Consider the following 24,322-nt stretch of genomic DNA (forward strand, 5'->3'; position numbering starts at 1 on the left):
AGATGTGCTGTTTCTAGATCCTGATCTGGAACTATTTGTTGATGGGTCCTCATATTATCTGAACGGCAACTGGGTTATGGGTTATTCAATAACTACTGTGAATGAAATAGTGGAGACTTCACCACTCAGTTCAAAGCTGAGTGCACAAGCAGCAGAATTAATTGCATTAACAAAGGCCTGTCAGCTGGCCAAAGAAAAGACTGTAAATATTTATACTGATTCTTGATATGCATTTGGAGTATGCCACACTACTGGGCAGTTATGGAAGCTGTGTGGGTTTATACTTCTAGTGGAAGTAAAATATCAAATGCTCTGCAAATTACTGAACTGTTAAAAGCTATACAGTTCCAGAGAAAGTTGCTATTATTCATCAGCCACCCCATACTGGCGGAAGGCAAAAGAAGAGATAAGAAATAGTCTAACAGATATTGCCGCTGAAGCTGCAGCATGACTGCTGTACAAACCACCAGGCTTACAAGAAGTCCAATGGTCCGACCTGGTGTTGCCCGCTCCTGAAAAGATATGTTTGACTGTTCCTGCTGAAGAAATTGACTCTTGGAAGAGGTATGAAGTGACCAAAGACTCCCAGGGAATATGGAGAGCAGGTATGGAAAACCTTCCTATTTTACCTTAGCAATACCTGATTCCCATAGCAAAAATGCATCACCATCTAGGGCATTTTTGGACTGCTGCACTAGCCTAGACATTGCTGAAGAATTGGTTCATGCCAGGAATTTATGCTGCAGCTAAATAGGTAACCATGTCTTGCACACTACCGTTACCCTTGATGAATATTTAACAAAGACCTCAACAAACAACAAAACTGTCTCCCTATGAAATACTATTTGAAAAACTGATACAACTCCCCAGAACTGATGTAGCCACTCATAGAATTATATTAGCAGGAAATGAAAATGTGACTCAGTATATTTTACAGGTTCATAAATTATTAAAATACAATCAGGCCCAGGCACAGCTAATACAACCAGTACCTCTAGAAGGGGCTCTGCACCCCTTCAGTCTAGGGAATTACGTTTGGGTAAAAGTACACAAAAGAAAGAATAACTTATCTCCTTGGTGGGAGGGACCATTTTTGGTATTGCTAACCTTTCTCAGCAATAAAGGTGGAAGAAAAATTGACTTGAATCCATCACTCCCACCTAAAAGCTGCAGCTGGTCTGGAAGTGGAACCAAGAAATCCTCCTGCCACTAAGGGAACATCCATCACTGCAGAGACTGATTCACCCGCAGCTGGGAAATTACACAGAGCCAGCAGATTGGCTGTGAAACCACTGATCTTGTATAAGAATTTGACAACAGGAAAGTGGAAATTAACCTGATACTTACGAATTGCACATGGACTGAACCATATCCTTACTTAGAATTAAAGTGCAACCAAGGGATAATTATTTTTGCTGTTTGTGTCTGTTTTCCTGTGAATAGTGATTTGGAAGCCTAGATTTTAATGATAGCCTTTCTTATAAGCCTGTGGTGGAATACTGATTATACATATTCATTCCATAATTCGGCCATAGCAACAGTCCAAACTATAGCAGCAGCAGCAAATAAGCTCGACTGTTGGATATGCACTAAAAGCCTATCCTCTACGGGAAATCAACTCTCCTCGGTTTCTGTCCCATTGAATTCTCAATGGTACAAGGATGAGCATATACGTTATGGATTTTCACTAAAGAAAGGAATGATACTGCCCTTCCGCCAAGAAGGGTTTGTCACTAGTTTGAAAGGAGACCCCTGGATATGCTTGGAGAGCAAACCTGTTGACAAGCATACTCACTTTGTAGGGTCTGGGAACTGAAAATGCCAATATATCTATAAAATTAATAGAATTAATGGAAATGGACAATTCAGATCTTGGGACCATATAGATGAAAAGGGGATTCTGTTCCTATGCCTAAAGGCAATCAGTATTCCTCCACAGATTCTTTCAAAACCTTACTATATACTACATCCACTGAGAGTGAAAGGGAGATTCTCCAAAAGCCCTTACATAAAACCTATTATAAGACATCACGCTGTAGGTTTCTTCTTGGATGGAGTTTATCAGGCCCTGCAGACTCTGAGATAATGTGGATATTCACAGACAGATAAATTTGGTATTCTGTAGGAAGCCATAATCAAAGTAAAGATAATTATAAAATTTTGGTTTCCACTACGGGCCTATAGGATCCTGATCGCTCTGAGTCATCTAATCTGGGTCCAAATCTTACTGATTTACCTAAACAACCAAATCCAGCACATGCTAACCGTTTTGCAGGAAACAGTTTATATGACTCAGAATTATTTGAGGATTATACTACCCTATTTACATAACTACTTGGGCAATATTGGATATGTGGAGAAAGGGCATTTGAGTATTTACCCTCAACCTGAGCTGAAAAGTGTATTCTAAGTGCATTATTACCATCCACACAGGTTAGAAGCACTGTCTCTTCTGCCCCTGTAGCTCATAACTACTGATATATATGGGAAAAAGTGTTACAAACCTCTGATAGAATGTGGCACTAAGTTCCACCTGTTTCTAAGAGCTCTTATCCCATGGTTAGAGGTTGCATAACTAGAAAAAGCGATTGCAAATGTGTCAATAGAATTAGCATAAGCCATTAATGAAACCGCAGATAGTATTATAGCCCTACAGGAAGAAATCAAAGTATTATGACAAATGGTAATAGAGAATGGATTAGCCTTAGACTACCTATTAGCAGCACAGGACAGAGTATGTGCATTATTGAATAATAGCTGCTGGTTTTATGTAAATCAAGACCAGAAAAATGAAACTGATATAAACAAGATAATGACTCATTTTAAAATATTGCATGAAGTAAGACAGGGATCTCCCCTAAATATATTTGGATGGTTAACCTCTTGGCTCCCAGACTTCGGTATAGTATTGTGAACTAAAAGGTTTTGGTGGTTGTATTCACTATCTTACTTTGCTTTGTAATTATATATGTGTGTTTACAGTGTTGTATTTACCTTATGCACTCGATTTACTACTAAAATAATGAATAATATAGTGTAACCCTGACAGTCAAAAGAAAAGGAGGGATTATTAGGAAAATCTCATTCCCTAATGTCATGGTTTCGGCTGGGATAGAGTTAATTTTCTTCCTAGTAGCTGGTACAGTGCTGTGTTTTGGATTTAGGATGAGAATAATGTTGATAACACACTGATGTTTTAGTTGTTGCTAGGTAATGCTTACACTAGCCAAGGACTTTTCAGCTTCCCATGCTCTACCGACTGAGAAGGCTGGAGGTGCACAAGAAGCTGGGAGGGGGCACAGCCAGGACAGCTGACCCAAACTGGCCAAAGGGATATTCCATACCATGTGACGTCATGCTCGGTATATAAACTGGGGGAAAGCTGGCCGTGGGGGCCGCTGCTCGGGGACTGGCTGGGCATCAGTTGGTGGGTGGTGAGCAATTGCATTGTGCATCACTTGCTTTGTATATTCTTTTATTATTATTATTATTATTACTATTTTATATTATTCCAATTATTAAACTGTTCTGTTGTGGTTTAACCTCAGTCGGCAACTGAGTACCACACAGCCGCTCGCTCACTCCTCCCCCCCGGGCCCCGGTGGGATGGGGGAGAGAATTGGAAGAGTAGAAGTGAGAAAAACTCGTGGGTTGAGATAAAAACAGTTTAATAATTGAAATAAAATAATAACAACAACAACAACAATAATAATGTAGTAATAATAATAACGATACAAAAAGAAAGTGATGCACAGTGCAATTGCTCACCACAGCCGCCGCTGAGTGCTGCCATGCCGTACATGCCGGGGTTTCAGAATGTTTGCTGTCTGTAAGAAGGGTTGACTGTGCAATGTTTCTGATGCATTTGGCAACGCTTCTAAGATATAATGCATGATGTAATCTAACACTACTCTCGAACCTACGTGAACTTCCATCTGCAGGCTATATCCTCCACTCATTTATAGAGATCTTTGATTTTTATATTTATTTATTTTCCTGATTTAAGTAGAACTGAAGTCTTACCAGAATAACTGCAGACACTAGAGGGTTAATGATAAAGTGCTAATCCTTTTTGGAATATTTGTGAGATTGGGATTTTTAAACATTTATCTGTGAGTATTACCGTAAGTTGGCAGATGAAAAACTCTCTAAGACTCAATTTGGAGTTTTAGAAAGCAGGCATTCTTTATTGCGGCGCTGGGTGCGCAGGGGATCGTTCCACCTAGTGTGCGCGCCGGGCTGCTCATCTATAGGAGTTATGTACAATCAGAATATACATATTCATTAGATTTCCAAGAAATGATTAGCATATTCATGTTACTTCCTGGAACTCATTAACATATGTAAAAGTCTTTAACGCATGCGCTCTTATGTTCATTGGTGGTCTTCCAGGGTCCTCTGGTGGTCGTCGATAGTCTTCCTCACTGTGTCCGCTACTTGAACTCAGTCTTTTCGCCTGCGCAGTTTGTCTTTTGGCCCAGTTGCACTAACTAGCTGATTTCAGCATAACTTCCTTATCTATTCCACCCCTGTACACAGAGCTTCAAGGATTCCTTTTATCTATGGAATGTCCAGTCTACAGAACATTTAGCTACTTTGTTTCGACAAAGACAACCATATGTCTCCTTAGTATTTCTTTATATTCGGTATCAATCCTTTCTTTTCTTTTGAGGATTCGTAGCTAGCAAGCTACAATCCTCACTTCATTAAAGAGAGTTAACAAAGTTCAATGGTAAATGGGACAGTGTATAAAGGACAGAGTATAGCTCCATTGTGATTTAATCCTAATGCAATACTTGTGTATATGGTGTATACCGAAGCATTATGAATTGTTAAAACAAAAGCTGTGGCCTTATTGTTGACAGAGTCATAAGTGAAATTAACCAAATACCACCAAGATTGGAATTCCTTTTCAAATTTAGTTGCATTGTCCCAGATTACCTTTCGAATTACAGTGGGTAAGGTGCCCTCTTCTTCTTCTCTTATAATTGGTGTATGTGTAGTTAACAGGATTTGAAATGGTCCTTTCCATTTTTCTTGTAGCGGTTCAGAAGTCCAGGATTTGATGTATACCCAATCTCCAGGCTGGAATGGGTGCGCTGGGGAATCAAGACCTATAGATTTATTTAAAATCACATATCTATTTAGTTCTCGTAAAACTTTCCCGAGGGCAATTAAGTAATTTCTTGCATCACTTTCCCCTTGTATTCGCATCTCTCTTGGCAGTCCAGGTATTTGGTATGGTTGTCCGTACATCAACTCGTACGGGCTGAGATGTTGCCTACCTCGTGGTTGGACTCTAATTCTTAACAAAGCTAGAGGCAAAGCTTGTGTCCAATTCATTGAGGTTTCCTGACATATCTTGCTTAACTGAGTCTTGAGGGTGTAATTCATTCTCTCTACTTTATCACTAGATTGAGGCCTATAAGGGGTATGTAAGTTCCAATTAATACCTAATAATCTGCTTATTTCAGTAATTACCCTGGCTATAAAATGTGGACCTCTATCTGATGACATCCCTAAAGGTACTCCAAATCTTGGAATTATTTCTTTCAACAATATTTTTACTACATCTTTCGCCTTATTGGTGCGACATGGAAAGGCCTCAGGCCAACCTGGATATGTATCCATGAGGACCAACAAATACTTTAGTCCTCCTTTTCTTGGCAATTCGGTAAAATCTATTTGCTAATATTCCCCAGGTGCCTGTCCCTTGGCAGTTTTTCCAAATTGAATTTTATTCTGTGTTTTGGATTGTTCCTACAGCATATTTCGCATCTTTGTGTGACTGATTTAATAATTTCTACCATGTTCCTGCTAATAACTGACTTCTGTAAATGTTTTAACAAATTTTCAGTTCCCCAATGCACAGCGTTGTGTTCTTCCTTTACTAAATTATTCATGAGGGAATGAGGTATGACTACTAGACCTGTAGGTGTAACCGCCCATCCATCCTCTCGTCTTTCTGCTTGTAAAGTCTCAATTAATTTTAAATCTTGCTTATCATAAATAGGGTTTTTCTGAAGGGAGATTCTCTTCTCTGGCACTATAGCTAACATTTCCTCCTCTATGCCTTTTTCTGCAGCCCACTTTGCAGCTAAATCAGCCAGTTTATTTCCTTGCTCCTGAGTGGTTCGTCCCGATTGATGAGCTTTATAATGCATAATAGCCACAGCAGCAGGAGTTTTTATACTTTCTAGCAAATTCAAAATTTCTTCCTTATGTTTCACCTCTGCCCCTTGTGCGGACAATAGCCCCCTTTCTTTCCAGATCGCTCCATGCGCATGCACTATTCCAAAAGCATATTTCGAGTCAGTCCAAGTATTTACGTGCTTGTCTTTCTTTACTTAACTGCAAAGCCCGAGTGAGGGCATCAATTCAGCCTTTTGGGCAGATGTTCTAGTGGGCAATGCTTGTGCCTCTACCACCGTCTCGACAGTGGTAACTGCATATCCTGATACCCGCTTTTCCTTCTTTCATAAAGCTGCTGCCATCCGTGTATAGTTCTCAATCTGGATTCTGCAAGGGAATATCTTTCAAGTCGGGCCTGCTTGAATAGACTTCAATGGTCTGCAGGCAGTCATGTTCAGGTTTACCTTCTTGTCGAGCTGAGAGGAACATGGCAGGATTAATTATGGCAGTAGTCTTTAAGGTCACATCATCTGGTTCTATTAGTACCACTTGATATTTTAACATTCTACTAGGAGACAACCAATGTCCACCCTTCTGGTCCAATACTGTAGTTACCATGTGTGGAACATAAACAGTTATTTTGTCCCATGGTGAGCTTCCGAGCCTCTTGTATTAACAGTACCGTTGCAGCCATTGCTCTTAAACATCCGGGCCATCCCTGGCTTACTGGATCCAATTGCTTGGAAAAATATGCCACTGCTCTTCTGCATTCTCCCAAGCATTGGGTTAAAACACCTAAGGCCACTGCTTGCCTTTCATAAGTGAATAGTTCAAAAGGCTTTTCTAAATTAGGCAGCCCTAAGGCTGGGGCTTTCATCAAGGCCCTTTTAAGTTGAATGTATGCATTCTGACTTTCATTTGTCCATTGCAGGGGACCTTTTGATGATTTCAGTAACTCATATAAGGGTTTTACCATTAGTCCATAATTAGCAATCCACAAGCGACATCATCCCACCATTCTTGAAAGGTTCTCAATTCATGAACGTTTCGAGGTTCTGGAAGTTGGCAAATACCTTCTTTCCTTTCATTGCTTAACTGTCTCTGTCCCCTCAGAATTTCAAAGCCTAAATATGTTACAGTTTCTTGTGCAATTTGAGCCTTCCGTTTCGACACTCGATAACCGCTAAGTCCGAGGAAGTTTAATAAACTGATTGTCAGTTCCAAGCATTCTTCCCGGGAGTTCCCAGCTAATAGTATGTCATCAACATATTGTAACGTTACTCCATTTTTATTGTCTTGTCTCCATAATTCTAATTCTTTTGCTAGTTGATTTCCAAAAATCGTTGGACTATTTTTAAATCCTTGCGGTAATACTGTCCAAGTATACTGAGTCCTTCTTCCCATCTCAGGGTTTTCCCGCTCCAAGGCGAACAATTCCTGACTTCCGGAGTCAAGTGGGATGCAGAAAAAGGCATCTTTTAAATCTAAGACTGTAAACCACCCCTGATCCTCAGTGAGAGCAGTTAATAGTGTGTATGGGTTTGCTACCACTGGGTGTATATCTTGGACAATTTGATTCACTGCCCTCAGGTCCTGGCCTAACCTATAAGATTTCCCGTCAGCTTTCTTAACAGGTAAAATTGGAGTATTATACTTAGATTCACATTCTCTTAATAACCCATATTCCTAAAACTTCTGTATAATAGGTACCAACCCAAGTTTAGCTTCTAACTTTAAGGGATACTGTTTCAATCTTACCGGTGCTGATCCTGGTATAAGGTCTATCCTTACGGGTTCAGCCCTCATTGATTTTCCGGGTATTTCTCCTGCCCAGACAACAGGAATCACTGCATCCTCAGCTTCAGCCGGGATTTTTCTTTTCACTTGCTCAATTTCCTGCAATAATTGAGGCTGGGACAAATTTAGATTCAGGCATTGACACTTCTACTTCTCCATTTTTGAACTTTATTTCAGCTTCTAGTTTTTCTAATAAATCTCGGCCTATTAAAGGTTTTGGTGCACCTGGTAGATACAAAAACTGATGCGTTACCCATTGTTTTCCAATTTTAAATTTTAGAAGTTTAAAGAAGGGCCGCGTCTCCGGCTTTCCTGTCGCACCAATAATTCTCACAGTATCTTATCCTAACTCATGTTTCTTCGTGTTCAAAACCGAATAAGTGGCCCCTGTATTGACCAAACATTCTATTTCAGTTTCATCTTCCCCCAGCTTAATTTTAACCAGAGGCTCTGCTGGGGAAGATTCCTCCGGTCTTCTTCAATCCCTTGCCTCTACAGCTCACACGGGAGTGTCTTGTTCCCCAAATTTCTGCAACGATGGGCACTCTCGTTTCCAGTGCCCTTTTTTTTCTACAATAAGCACACTGTGTCTCTCCTATTGGGGACCTTGGGAATCCTCTACCACGTCCTCTTCCTTGATAGCCACCTCTAAATCCTCCCCTGGGTCCTTCTCGAGTACCATAGGTTCCTCCTAGTGTTGCAATCAGTCTAGCATTTCCCTTTTCTTTCTGCTGATCTCTGTTCCTATAAATCACCCAAGCCACATCCAACAATTTTCCCAGGTCCCTGGCATCTGCTCCTTGTAATTTCTGCAGCTTTCTTCGGATATCATCAGCAGACTGCCCGATAAACAAAGTTGCTAATTGATTCTTCCCTTCCTCTGATTCAGGATCCAGAGTGGTATACTTCCAAGTAGCTTCTTTCAATTTATTTAGGAAATCGGTGGGAGACTCCTTTCTATCCTGCTTAATCTCGTATAATTTTGACCAATTTATCGCTTTTGGTATAGCATTTCTTATACCATACAGGACCCACTTCTGATACTGTGTTAATAACAATTTCTGCCCATTATCATTAGGGTCCCAGTCAGGATCTGCCGAGGGAATGATGCTCCAACTGTCCTTATAATGTCCCTGCCACTATTTGGGCTTCAACCTGAGTCCTTGCCGTCTTACAAATCATCTCCCTCTCTGTACTATCAAACAATACTTGCATGATAACTTCAATATCTTTCCAATCTGGATCCTGAGTTTTTATCATCATTTCAAAAGCACTAGCCACTCGATCGGAATCATCCCTATAACTACCAGCAGCTGCTTTCCATTTATTTAAATCTGTAATCGAAAAAGGCACTTTCACTACAACCGAACCATCATGCCCTACTGCTTGTCTCAACGGAGCTTGCAACGCGGTTCCCCGTCGATTCCGAGTTCTCCTTGCCCCCCGCGTGGCCCCTGCAGCGTCTCTCTCGGACTCATCGTCCAATCCACCCTCTGCCCCAAAGGGCTCAAGTTCATGGTTCTGAGGCCTCTGCCTCAACCCTGAAGCCACTAACATCTCTAAATCCTCTTCCTGCTCATTCTGGGTCAACTTCAAACATCTCTGTCCAATACTGCATGCCAAACAACACCTCTTTAACACTTTCCCTTTTTGTCTCTCTCACTTATCCTTTTCCAATGCCAATACCAGAGGATCAGTTGGGGCCAAATTAATTCCACACTCCTTTTGCCACTCAGGAAGCTGCCTTAATGTGAAGAACATATCAGCATACAATACCTCATCCCATTTTCCTTCTCTCCTTAGAAACAGCATTAGTTGTAACAGAGTATTATAATTCAAAGTACCATTCCTTGGTCACTTTTCTCCGTCTTCTAGTTTGTATAGTGGCCACCATTGATTACAATACTTAATTAGATCGTCCCTTTTTGCGACCCCACCAGGGGATCCTGCAATTTGTTTCCAATGCTTTAAAATACAACCCAAAGGTGATTTCTTTAAAATTCCCCCACCCATGGATGATCCGGCAGATGATCTGGCGCCCATTTTATACACAAAGAATCACACACACAGACGAGCCTTTCATACACAGGGAATCACACACGCAAACAAGTCTTTCGTACAACAACAACAACAATACAAATAACTATAATAATACAAATAACTAATCACTATATCAGAGAAATACTTACAATAATAGAAATCACACGCAGACGAGCATTTTGTACAGCAATAATAATACAAATAACTAATTACTACAGACAAATACTTACAATAATAGACAAGCATTTACAATAATTGTTACTGCGGTTGCTAACCAAACGGGGACTCTAACCCCTGCCTGGGTCCTAAACCTAACCCTGCGGAGCTTTCACTGCGTCTGATGGGCAGGTAGCGGGGACTCTAACCCCTTTGAGTGGGGACTCTAACCCCTTCCAAAATTTCCAAAAGAATGCCTTATTACTCACAAAGCAGTGTTCTTTGCTCAGGGGCTTTTCGGTCCGGGGATCGAGAGAAGTCCTCTCCGAGAATCCCTTGGTGCCGGCTGAGGTTCTGCGATCCCAGGATCCGTCGAGGCTCAAGAGCAGTGTCCCATCTGGGTCGCCAAAACTGTTACCGTAAGTCGGCAGATGAAAAGCTCTCTAAGACTCAATTTGGAGTTTTAGAAAGCAGGCATTCTTTATTGCGGTGCCGGGCGCACAGGGGATCGCTCCACCTAGTGTGCGCGCCGGGCTGCTCATCTATAGGAGTTATGTACAATCAGAATATACATATTCATTAGATTTCCAAGAAATGATTAGCATATTCATGTTACTTCCTGGAACTCATTAACATATGTAAAAGTCTTTAACGCATGCGCTCTTATGTTCATTGGTGGTCTTCCAGGGTCCTCTGGTGGTCGTCGATAGTCTTCCTCACTGTGTCCGCTACTTGAACTCAGTCTTTTCGCCTGCGCAGTTTGTCTTTTGGCCCAGTTGCACTAACTAGCTGATTTCAGCATAACTTCCTTATCTATTCCACCCCTGTACACAGAGCTTCAAGGATTCCTTTTATCTATGGAATGTCCAGTCTACAGAACATTTAGCTACTTTGTTTCGACAAAGACAACCATATGTCTCCTTAGTATTTCTTTATATTCGGTATCATGAGTATTAAAAAATAGCTCAGTGTCTTGCTTATGGCAAAATCTGTTCAGGCAATACTAAGAGGCACCTAAGGTAACATTCTGAGGATGTTCAACTGCAATTGCTTTTGGAGCCAGGCCAAATGGGGTATTAGATTAGAAAAGGAGCAGATAGTGTATCCTTTCTGAAGTCTTTGACTCTTGAATATAAATGCAGATGAGATATTTTGAGGTTCCAGGTTGTAGAACTTTTAACATCCTTCCTAACATTTGTGTATATACATGGTGTTTTCCTTCATGCTTTCCTGTTGACTCTGGTCTCCAGCAGTAGCCAGTCCCTTTCTCAGTCATATTGAACCTCTATAGTCTGTTAGCAAAGTACTGCTGCTAAATCAGGCTGTTTTCTTGCTGCCCACTTGTTAGCTCTGGCAAAGCCCAGCTGCAGCCCAGCATTGCTGCAGAGGAGAGAGATCTGCATAGTGGCATGTGAAATGCTTTACTCTGAGTACCAGTATTTTGGCTTGCGGTTCATCAGGTTAATCTGTCTCACACTGTTCAGATAGCAGTACCCTCAAAAGGTGTGTAACAGTTCTTGCTGCTTACTCTCTCCTTTTTCTCCCCTTGCCAAGACCTTATGATCATAATTTTGCTCTTCAAAGCAACTGTATTCTAGGAAAGTACTGTAAATTTTATGGAAGTGTAGCATTGGGGGATGATAAAACATAACTACACACATCCACTGATTTAAGAACATTCATTGTTGGGGGAGGTAAAGATAATTTTTAAAAGGAAATAGTGTTAACACGTGGTTGTGAGTAGGAAGGACTTCTTAGCCATGTTATGACTGGATTTGTCTAGCTAGGAAAAACTGCTGAGAGGTGTCTCAGCATCTCTTGAAGCCCTTACTGAGCTCTTTTTCTTCTCTGTACATTTGCATAGGAGCTGGGTACTGTCTCAGTTCATTTTTCTGTGTACAACATGAAAAGGCTTTCACTGTTTGTATTCCAGTGGAATTGATACTAAAAGGTGTATTAAGTTTGTATAACTCTTCATATTAGATCAATTATTTTCAGTTGCTTAGAAATTTTTGGAAAACACTTTTTAGCTTAATGTTTCCCAGGCTCAGAAACTTTCTGATGTGAATGAGAGATGAGAGACATCTTCTGACAGTGGGGTGGGGTGGTGGTGATAAAAGAAAAATTATCATAGCTGAAATAGCTGGGGTTGAATGTTGAAATTCAATATGGACATAAAACTTAATTGAGGAGAAATGCCTTAAAGTATTTTAGATTTTAAAAAAAATTTGCTAAGTTATGTTCTAGCTGAACCAGAAATTATGAATTTGATGGAGGAATTGGTGAAATTTTACAGCCTATGTTGCTCAGGAGGTCAGATAAGACAATTGTAATAGTACCTTCTGGCCTTAAAATGTATGAATCTACAAGCATTTTAAAATTACATGCTGAGCATTTGCATTGTACTTTGTGCAAGTGTTATGGTTTAACCCGGCAGGCAGCTAAACACCACACAGCCATACGCTCACTCCACCCTCCACCAGTGGGATGGGGGAGAGAATCGGAGGAAAAAAAAAGTAAACTTCATGGGTTGAGATAAAGACAGTTTAATAGGACAGAAAAGGAAGGGGGAAAAAAAAAAATAATGATAAAAGAATATACAAAATAAGTGATGCACAATGCAATTGCTCACCACCCGCCGACCGATGCCCAGCCAGTCCCCAAGCAGCAGTCACCCCTCCCCTGGCTAACTCCCCCCAGTTTATATACCAAGCATGACGTCATATAGTATGGAATATCCCGATGGCCAGTTTGGGTCAGCTGTCGTGGCTGTGCCCCCTCCCAGCTTCTCGCTGGCAGGGCATGAGAAGCTGAAAAGTCCTTGACTAGTGTAAGCACTACTTAGCAACAACTAAAACATCAGTGTGTTATCAACATTATTCTCATCCTAAATCCAAAACACAGCACTGTACCAGCTACTAGGAAGAAAATTAACTCTATCCCTGCCAAAACCGGGACAGTATCCACCCCTTATTCTATACCATCTACGTCATGCCCAGGTCCCCACACTTTCCAATACATTCCAATTAATCACCACCACTTTTCCTGTCTTTTGATATAAACACACAGATATCACTCTCTTAGCCTATGGGCCATCCCTCTAAAAAGTTTGTTGAGTTCATTTAGTCCATGACTTTGGGCTCCATCTGTCATAAAAATCCTTCAGGGCAGGAGAGATGGTGTGTGGTGTTGGATTTGTTGCATGCTGAAGCCAGTTTTGGTCCCATCACCGCTGCGCTTGTCTGGTTCTATCATCGCTGCATTTTGCTCGGTTTCATCAAAGTTCATTCTTCATTAATCTGGGTGATTATTACTGTAATACTGTTGATATGGCATATAGCCACCACAGAAGAGATGATATACAGTATTATATAGCAATTGACATCATACAGTTCAAATTATTGGCTATTCTCACCCAAAACCAAATCCCCTTGAGGTACACATCGGACTTCCCCATCCTCCCGCATTATCCACCAAGTGCACCCAGGTCCTTGAGCAAAAGCAATCCCACGGATGGGTTTGCCTTTGCCCAAGGAATAACCCAGACTGTCTTTTTTATTTTTTATGTGTACTACAGGCACTTTATTCCCATCTACAGTACGTAAGAGTTCTGACCGGGCAGGGCCAGCTCGATTGGCAGATCCCCTCGTGTTGACTAACCAGGTGGCTTTTGCTAAATGCGTATCCCAATGTTTGAATGTCCCACCACCCATTGCTCTCAGTGTAGTCTTTAACAGTCCATTGTATCGTTCAATTTTCCCGGAGTCTGGTGCATGATAGGGGATGTGATACACCCACTCAATGCCGTGCTCTTTGGCCCAGGTGTCTATGAGGTTGTTTCGGAAATGAGTCCCGTTGTCTGACTCAATTCTTTCTGGGGTGCCATGTCGCCATAGGACTTGCTTTTCAAGGCCCAGGATAGTGTTCCGGGCAGTGGCATGGGGCACGGGATATGTTTCCAGCCATCCGGTGGTTGCCTCCACCATTGTAAGCACATGGCGCTTGCCTTGGTGGGTTTGTGGCAACGTGATATAATCGATCTCCCAGGCCTCCCCATATTTATATTTCAGCCATCGTCCTCCATACCAGAGGGGCTTTAACCGCTTGGCTTGCTTGATCGCAGCACATGTTTCGCATTCATGGATAACCTGCGCAATAGTGTCCATGGTCAAGTCCACCCCTCGATCATGAGCCCATTTGTAAGTTGCATCTCTTCCTTGATGGCCTGAGGAGTTATGGGCCCACCGAGCTAAAAATAATTCACCCTTATGCTGCCAGTCCAGATCCACCTGAGCCACTTCAATCTTAGCAGCCTGGTCCACCTGCTGGTTGTCTTGATGTTCTTCAGTGGCCCGACTCTTGGGTACGTGAGCATCTACGTGATGGACTTTTACAACCAGGTTCTCCACCCGGGCAGCAATATCTTGCCACAATGCGGCAGCCCAGATGGGTTTGCCTCTGTGCTGCCAGTTGCTCTGTTTCCATTGCTGCAACCACCCCCACAGGGCATTTGCCACCATCCATGAATCAGTACAGAGATAGAGCACTGGCCACTTTTCTCGGTCAGCAATGTCTAAAGACAGCTGGATGGCTTTCACCTCTGCAAACTGACTCAATTCACCTCCTTCAGCAGTTTCTGCAACTTGTCGCATAGGACTCCATACAGCAGCTTTCCACCTCCGATGCTTTCCCACAAGACGACAGGACCCATCAGTGAACAGGGCATATTGCTTCTCATTTTCTGGGAGTTCATTATACTTTGGGGCCTCCTCAGCACGCGTTACCTCCTCCTCTGGCGATATTCCAAAATCTTTGCCTTCTGGCCAATCCATGATCACTTCCAGGATTCCTGGGCGACTGGGGTTTCCTATTCGAGCCCGTTGTGTGATCAGTGCGACCCACTTACTCCATGTAGCATCAGTTGCATGATGTGTACAGGGGACCCTCCCTCTGAACATCCAGCCCAGCACCGGCAGTCGGGGTGCCAGGAGGAGCTGTGCTTCAGTGCCGATCACTTCCGAAGCAGCTCGAACCCCTTCATATGCTGCTAATATCTCTTTTTCAGTTGGAGTATAGCGGGCCTCGGATCCTCTGTATCCCCGACTCCAAAACCCTAGGGGTCGACCTCGAGTCTCCCCTGGTGCTTTCTGCCAGAGGCTCCAGGTAGGGCCGTTCTCCCCGGCTGCGGTATAGAGCACATTTTTTACATCTTGTCCTGCCCGGACTGGCCCCAGGGCTACTGCATGATCTATCTCCTCTTTAATTTGTTCAAAAGCTTGTCGTTGCTCAGGGCCCCATTTGAAATCGTTCTTCTTTCGGGTCACTTGATAGAGAGGGCTTACGATCAGACTGTAATTTGGAATGTGCATTCTCCAAAAACCCACGACGCCTAAGAAAGCTTGTGTTTCCTTTTTGCTAGTTGGTGGAGACATGGCTGTTATTTTGTTGATCACATCCATTGGGATTTGACGACGTCCATCTTGCCATTTTATTCCTAAAAACTGGATCTCCTGTGCAGGTCCCTTGACCTTACTTTGTTTTATGGCAAAACCAGCCTTCAGCAGGATTTGGACTATTTCCTTCCCTTCCTCAAAATGTTCTCCTGCTGTGTTGCCCCACATGATGATGTCATCAATGTATTGCAGGTGTTCTGGAGCTCCACCCTGTTCCAGTGCAGTCTGGATCAGTCCATGGCAAATGGTGGGGCTGTGTTTCCACCCCTGGGGCAGTCGGTTCCAGGTGTACTGGACGCCCCTCCAAGTGAAAGCAAACTGTGGCCTGCACTCCGCTGCCAAAGGGATTGAGAAAAACGCATTAGGAATATCAACTGTGGCATACCACTTGGCTGCCTTTGACTCCAGTTCGTATTGAAGTTCTAGCATATCCGGCACAGCAGCACTCAGTGGCGGCGTGACATTTTGTTCAGGCCACGATAGTCCACTGTTAGTCTCCACTCTCCATTAGACTTTTGCACTGGCCATATGGGACTGTTAAAGGGTGAGCAAGTCTTGCTGATCACTCTTTGGCTCTCCAGTCGATGAATCAGCTTATGGATGGCAATCAGGGAGTCTCGGATGGTGCGATATTGCCGCTGGTGCACTGTTGTGGTGGCGATTGGCACCTGTTGGTCTTCGACCTTCAGCAACCCCACAACAGAGGGGTCCTCCGAGAGACCAGGCAAGGTGGACAGCTGTTTAATTTCTTCCGTCTCCAAGGCAGCTCTACCAAAATCCCGCTGGTACCCTCTTGGGTCCTTGAAATACCCTCTCCTGAGGTAGTCTATGCCAAGGATGCACGGAGCCTCTGGGCCAGTCACAATGGGGTGCTTCTGCCACCCATTCCCAGTTAGGCTCACTTCAGCCTCCAATACAGTTAGCTGTTGGGATCCCCCCGTCACCCCAGAAATACAGATGGGTTCTGCCCCTTTATATCTTGATGGCATTAGGGTACACTGTGCACCGGTGTCTACTAGAGCCTTATACTCCTGTGGGTCTGATGTGCCAGGCCACCGAACCCACACAGTCCAGTAAACCCGGTTGTCCCTTTCCTCCCCCTGGCTGGAGGCAGGGCCCCTCTAGTCCTGGTCATAATATTCGTTACTCACTTCTTGTAAATGCGAATCAAAAGTCCCTTTATTAAGATCGGAAGGAAAATCAGCCCTTCTACTCTGTCTGGGGAACTGCCCGCTGGAAACTGGAGCAGCAATTTTCCTGGAAGAACCCCCTTTTGTGATTGTTTTCCCTTGCAATTCACGTACCTGTGCCCCTAGGGCTGAGGTAGGTTTTCCATCCCACTTCCTCATGTCCTTTCCGTGGTCACGCAGGTAAAACCACAGGGTGGCCCGTGGTGTATATCTATTTTATCCTCTCTCTTGAGCAGAGGGACGCTTAGTCCTAATGGCTGAGATACTGGTCTGTACCGGTGGGGAGTAGTACCTATCCTCTTTGAGTTGCTGGCCCTTCCGGGACAGTTTCTCCACAGCCGAGACGAAAGAGGTAGATAGATTCTCTTCGTAGTGCCAGAGTTGACCAGCCAATTCATCCACCATTTGTCCCTCTCCATCTTTCCAGGTCATTAATGCCAATGAGTTGGCATATGACGATGTTGCGCTCGGTACAAACTTATGTCACATGCATCGTGTGCACTTGACTTCATGTGGTTCTTTGGATAACTGCTTGTTGTCCAGGTCATCATAAATCACCTCCAGCACGGCTCATTCCCTCAGGTACTGGATACCTCTCTCTCTCTGTCCTGTTTTCGGCAGGGATAGAGTTAATTTCCTTCCTAGTAGCTGGTACAGTGCTGTGTTTTGGATTTAGGGTGAGAACAATGTTGATAACACACCGATGTTTTAGTTGTTGCTAGGTAGTGTTTACACTAGTCAAGGACTTTTCAGCTTCCCATGCTCTACCGACTGAGAAGGCTGGAGGTGCACAAGAAGCTGGGAGGGGGCACAGCCAGGACAGCTGACCCAAACTGGCCAAAGGGACATTCCATACCATGTCACGTCATGCTCAGTTGTCCTGGTTTCGGCAGGGACAGAGTTAATTTCCTTCCTAGTAGCTGGTACAGTGCTGTGTTTTGGATTTAGGGTGAGAACAGTGTTGATAACACACCGATGTTTTAGTTGTTGCTAGGTAGTGTTTACACTAGTCAAGGACTTTTCAGCTTCCCATGCTCTACTGACTGAGAAGGCTGGAGGTGCACAAGAAGCTGGGAGGGGGCACGACCAGGACAGCTGACCCAAACTGGCCAAAGGGATATTCCATACCACGTGACGTCATGCTCAGTATATAAAGCTGGGGGAAGAAGAAGGAAGGGGGGGACGTTTGGAGTGATGGCGTTTGTCTTCCCAAGTAACCGTTACGCGTGATGGAGCCCTGCTTTCCTGGAGATGGCTGAACACCTGCCTGCCGATGGGAAGTAGTGAATGAATTCCTTGTTTTGCTTTGCTTGCGTGTGTGGCTTCTGCTTTACCTATTAAACTGCCTTTATCTCAACCCATGAGTTTTCTCACTTTTACCCTTCCGATTCTCTCCCCCATCCCACCGGGGGGGAGTGAGCGAGCGGCTGCGTGGTGCTTAGTTGCCGGCTGAGGTTAAACCACGACATCAGTATATAAAGCTGGGGGAAGAAGAAGGAAGGGGGGGACGTTTGGAGTGATGGCGTTTGTCTTCCCAAGTAACCGTTACGCGTGATGGAGCCCTGCTTTCCTGGAGATGGCTGAACACCTGCCTGCCGATGGGAAGTAGTGAATTAATTCCTTGTTTTGCTTTGCTCGCGTGCGCAGCTTTTGCTTTCCCTATTAAACTGTCTTTATCTCAACCCACGAGTTTTCTCACTTTTACCCTTCCGATTCTCTCCCCCATCCCACTGAGGGGGAGTGAGCGAGCGGCTGCGTGGTGCTCAGTTGCCAACTGAGGTTAAACCACGACACTCTCCATGGTGGTCCACTTGCCTGGGTGACATAGAACATCTTCCTTGAAGGGATACCTTTCCTTCACGCCTGACAGGAGTCGCCTCCAGAGGCTGAGGGCTTGTGTCCCTTTTCCAATCGCTTTGTCAATGCCCCCTTCCCTAGAAAGGGATCCCAGCTGCTTGGCTTCTTTACCCTCTAATTCTAGGCTACTGGCCCCATTATCCCAGCATCGGAGCAGCCAGGTGACAATGTGCTCACCTGGACGACGACTGAAATCTTTTCGCATATCTCGCAGCTCACTCAGGGATAGGGATCGGGTGGTTACCATCTCATTTATGGGTTCTGCCTCTTCCTGCTCCTGTTCTTGTGATGGCCCTGGTTCATCTTCATCCCTTACTAAATGAGTTGATTTTCTTGTGTATTTCTTCTTGTGTATAGGGGCGACTAATACCGGCACAGGTTGGTTCTCTGGTTCAGCCACAGTGCCTGTCGCTTGGTTTGGAGTAGCCGTAGTGCCTGTTGTGGGGGCTGGAGTAGTTGCGGTGCCTGTCGGTGGGGTTGGAGTAGCCACAGTGCCTGTCGCCGGGATTGATCTCTGGATGGTATTCTGAAATAATTGTTTAATCTTAAACAAGATCACGACCTGAACCATATTTAGGAGACATAGCAATAGGACCATGCTGGTTTGACCATCCCAAGGATATTCAAAATTCTCAAGAGCTGTTGTAACTCGCCTGAAGGAGAAAGGGAAGGTGAAGGAGCGGGGGAAAGTGTCCCCCCACGTCTCCCCCACAGATTGGTTTCCTGAGGAGAAAAGGTAAAAAGTATAATTATTAATAGTTTCCGAAAAGTGACTCCCGAGGTACGGAGATGATGGCAATGCCGAGTACAAATACAGAAGTACAAATACAAAAATGAGTCTCATGACTAATAATTTTATCACGTCATAAACCAATAGTGTTACACAGTGCACCAAAATGATCCTTGATCCAGCTCTCAGAGGTGATAGACAGCAGAACAGGGAACATATACAGCAAGTAAGGTTTTACATAACACAACTTTGAGAGCCAGCATGACAACTTTGAGAGTAAATTAATGAACATTGTGACCAGCAAATGTTAAACCAATATGATGAATGCTTATAACAAATTTGCCTTGACGTGCTCTGGTCAGATCTGTCGTTATCTCAACCCTTCGTGCCCCATGTTGGGCGCCAAAAGGACTGTTGTGGTTTAACTCGGCAAGCAGTAAGTTTTATTCTTAGTTCCTAAATAGTGCAGTAGAGGTATCCAGATAATGTAACTGTGGTGAAAAGCAGTCTTCTGCTGAGCACAGGCTGAGGTAAAGGCATTCCAGGAACCTTTGGTTAGTGTTCAAGCTGACCTCATCAGCTGTATAGGAGTTGGATAAAGTTGCTACATGAGTATTAAAGATATGTAGGAGGACTTTTGTGGTGGAGGAAAGCATAATATGCCTTTTATTACTAGGGATGTTCTGTGGAGCATGCATCTTCAAATGATCTATCTAGGATGGAAAATCAGTAAATCTGTGTTAAATGACAGGCCAATGGGACTCTGCTCAAGTCAAGAAGGTGTTTTTGAGTTTTCTCTTCATGTGGAAGAGCCTCAAAGAGTAGAATATGTAGCTTGCTCATTGGTTTTAAGGCCCTCAGGAGATTCCTTTATAAAAATAGTAGCATGGCTGAGACCCAAAATTTGGAAATGCCTTAATTAATGTTTCTTGAACAACTATGTACAGGTACTTTGGAGCTATTATGGTCTATAATTCCATAATCAAATATTGTTTCTCAAATAATGCAATATTAGATCATGCAGCCTCTCTTGCTGAAGCTTAGACACGCTTCTTGTAGCTCCCTGTACTGCTCTATATAACAAGCAGTTCATAAATCTCAGTATAAAATAGTAGAGTAAATGTTTTTTATTTAAAAGGATATGTAAATTTTGCACTGCAGAATATCTGATTTTATAGGCATATGTAGACCTTTGAAATTAGAAGTAATTTACCTTTGTAGTGAGCAGAATCTATTCCCAAGAGTCGTTTAAGATGCATATGCTGATGAATCAACAGAAAATATACAGTAGAAAATATATAGTAGATTAATGTCAAAAATATCTTAAAATGCATAACTTTAATGAGGCTGGAACTTACATAAACAGTCAAGACCAGTGAGAAGATACTGGGACAGTGTAACATAGAAATTGCTATATAAATAACCTACAGGAATTTAAATGGATTTCAGAGAAATCAAAAAATTTTATTGTTTGAGAAATAGTGTGTGCTAACTCAAGTGTATCATAATATATACAAGGGGGCAGAGTTAACTTCATACATGCCCTTAGCTCTAGTGTACCATATCTTCTGAATACATGGCTATGTAATCGTAATATTCCTTGAACGCAGATTGATTTTATATGTAGTTCTTGTACTTTTATTGCTAGTTTTTAGCCTTTCTGTTGTAGATAGGTTTCTAAGGGTTTGCAGTTTAAAAGACTGCTTAACAAAAAGGCTGGAAAGTTTGCTGATAAAAGAAGGAAGCCTAAATTGCACAAGTATGTACATCATCATACATTTAGTAACTTTGCAAGAAGAGTATTCTGTCCTACCATATAATGAGGAACTGTCCCTGGTTACAATTTATTATAAGAAAATCACAATTTATTACAAGAAAATCTACATAGCTTTAAATATTCTGTCTCTGTAGCTGTAATTCTTGTGTTATCACTCCAAAGTACTCCATCTCTGTTGTGTATTGTTGAATTGGTCTTTAAATGCTTTTGTTATTTTTATAACCTGTTCTAGTTAGAGAATGACTAGAGATGAAAACAAACAAATCTATGTTCTGTGTTAGTGGGTGACAATCATGTTTGAGAATTTATATAATTAAACTTTTTTCTTCTTGTCATTTGCAGGCAGAAATTGTCAAGAGGCTGAACACTATATTTGCACAAGTCATTCCCTTCCTATCCCAAGAGGTAAGGTAGTAGTACCAGTACCGATCTAAAAAATTGTCTCATCATATGTTACAAAAGTGGTACTTTGTGTTGACACTGTTTCCTTATAAATCTCTCAGTGCTTGTAGATGACTTTCCACTGCTGTTCTTGTTGTAACTTGATTATCTTCTCCAAGTCCATTATAATATCATTTAAATATATTCATGTAATGGAGCATGTTATAATGTACTAAGCAAAATTTTAATTGTTTAAATATTTTGTTCTCATGTACAAATGCAGCTTTACTCAAAATTATGACCTTTTTGATCTGGAATCACGATAGCTTGAAAAAACTGCTAGAAAGGCATGATTTGTGCTATATTCTTGATACTGTGCTTTAAAGTTCAGCAGAAACATTTATGTTGTTCTATTGAGTAGTGATGCTCAACAAAGTAGACGTACAAATGCAGCTTTTTTCTGCTTTTTTTCCTTTCTCCATCCCAGATTACTTATTATTACCTTAAAGCCTTTTGTTTTCTGTGTATTTGGGGAATATTAAAGAAAAATAAAACCCATTGTGATATAATTTCTCTAAGCACTAATTTTCTTCAAATTATGATTTTCTGGTCTTATCTGGAGTGCATTGTAGATACTTTGAGGGGCACTGGGATTTGGGGGAGTCAGTTGGTGCTAGCAAGGGAGCCTTGGAGACACAGGCATGTGTCAAGTAAAATGAAAGTGTGGTTCATGAAAGGAGACTTCAGGTGCATAATAGCTTTCCCTGCTCACCCCACTGAAGGAAATGGACTGGAAAGTGGGGGCTGCTGATGCATGCTGACATGCATCTTTTTAATGTGTGGTTTCATTTTCAGTAGAATCAGTAGGTGAGAAGTCAAAGCTGGAAGCTGTATTTCTTTGTAGTGCATCTGTAAAACATTGTATGCATGCCTGAGAATATGCTAGGACTCTTTCTCCCACCTTTTTAATTGTTCTGTAAAGTGTCATTGCTTTTCAAGAGAGCTGCTCATCCTGCAATGTACTAGAGGCCATGTTTGATATTAGCATTCAGGTAATGCTGTGTGCACATTTCTGTGTGTGTGCACGTGCATGCATGTATGTCTGTGTGTGAAATGATGAGACTAACACCATCAAAACTAGAACCTGACAATGTTCACAAATGCTGTGGTTCTCTGCTTATAAAGATGGGTTTGTGAAAACTAAATGCTGTGTAATACTGATCTAGTTGCATCACTAGGGGACCAGAATTCAAGTCCTACCTGTGCTGGGTTGATCCCAAGCAGCAACTAAGCACCGCACAGCCACTTGCTCATTCCCCCCGCATTGGGATGGGGGAATGTGAAAGGCAAGGTGCTAACTGCAATACGACTTGCTTAGAAGAACGAACACTACCTGGGACTATGAGCGTTTACCTCATGGTCAACATGACCTAAGACTCAACCTAAGCTGGCTCTCTCCAGCTGAGAACACTCCATACTGACGATAAAACAATAGGAGATTTGCCTTAAGAAACCAGGCATATAACCACGGCCAGAACAGCGATTGACCAGAATCCAGTATAAAAATCACTCTACCTGCACGGGACATCAGTTTAGAACAGTGAAGATTAACACACCACTGACCATACATCTACACCACCTGCACAGGACAAGTACATACTGATTACACGAGCATTAGTAACTGATTAGCCCACTCCTTAACACAAGTAATTTGATTGGTCTACACAACTGTATTGTAATATATATAAAGCCTGCTTTCCTCTATATTGGGGTCCTCCATGCATTAGGCTGGGGCACCGCTATGTGCATAGCTAATATGAGAGAATATATTTCCTTGGTAATTCTATGCTAAGCGTCCTTGTCTCCCTCCTCGGCTGGCGAAGAACTGACTTGTACAGTTGGCACCCCAGATGGGATGCTGCCGACTCGCCTGATTCACCACGTTGCTATGATCCCTTGTGATTCAACATCCTGCTGCCGGTAATAAGGTGAGTTCACCTGTGAATTTGAATACAGGGGGTAGCGAGTGGAAGAATCCTTTTGGGCATTAAAAGAGGTGCGTAATGATGGGAGGAGAACTTAGTATAGTGAAGAGGTCAGCCTTAGAAGAAGTTCTAAAGGATTGACCGAAAATAGATGGGACTTGTGGCCTCTTGAGAAAAAGGGCATTACAGTTACGCCAATTAAACTGGCCTGAGGTGACCTCTGTTGGAACTGCAGACCAACAGTGGACCAATATGGGCAGTCTGGATGAAGATAGACAGCGATTGTTGTGTCTCCAATTAGAGGACCAGTCCCCAGGGCAGATGGATTATTGGTATATCTGGAATAATTACGACTGGCGAAAGAAATTTCCCCCTCTGCTCAACCATTAAGGTTGGGTGAATGGGGAATTTTTACAAACCAAACCCCCTCGATTTCCCCCAACTTTGAGGACCCCGGATCTCCTAGTGCACCAGAGATTCAGGCTCCTCTAAAACAAGAGAACAGTCACATAGGAATTAGGGCTTCTCCCCCAAAAAAGGTGGCGGGATTAATAGCCCAACTGAAGTGCATCTACACCAATGCACGCAGCATGGGCAACAAACAGGAGGAGTTGGAAGCCATTGTGCAGCAGGAAAACTATGATATAGTTGCCATCACAGAAACATGGTGGGATGACTCGTACAACTGGAGTGCTGCAATGGATGGCTACAAACTCTTCAGAAGGGATAGGCAAGGAAGGAGAGGTGGTGGGGCAGCCCTGTATGTTAGGGAGTGTTATGACTGTCTAGAGCTTGACGATGGTGATGAAAGGGTCGAGTGTTTA

The 24,322-nt window shown here is 42.9% G+C and overlaps 1 protein-coding gene across 1 annotated transcript in view; it reads left to right on the plus strand.

Annotated features, from left to right (window-relative positions):
- Positions 1-24,322, plus strand: part of LOC143172187 (transducin-like enhancer protein 4) — a 180,858-nt gene that overhangs the window by 70,333 nt on the left and 86,203 nt on the right. The window contains 1 exon segment of the mRNA XM_076361435.1: positions 21,475-21,537. Within this exon segment, the coding sequence (XP_076217550.1) occupies positions 21,475-21,537 (63 nt within the window).

Source organism: Aptenodytes patagonicus, chromosome W, assembly GCF_965638725.1.
Source record: "Aptenodytes patagonicus chromosome W, bAptPat1.pri.cur, whole genome shotgun sequence".
Taxonomy (NCBI): Eukaryota; Metazoa; Chordata; class Aves; order Sphenisciformes; family Spheniscidae; genus Aptenodytes; species Aptenodytes patagonicus.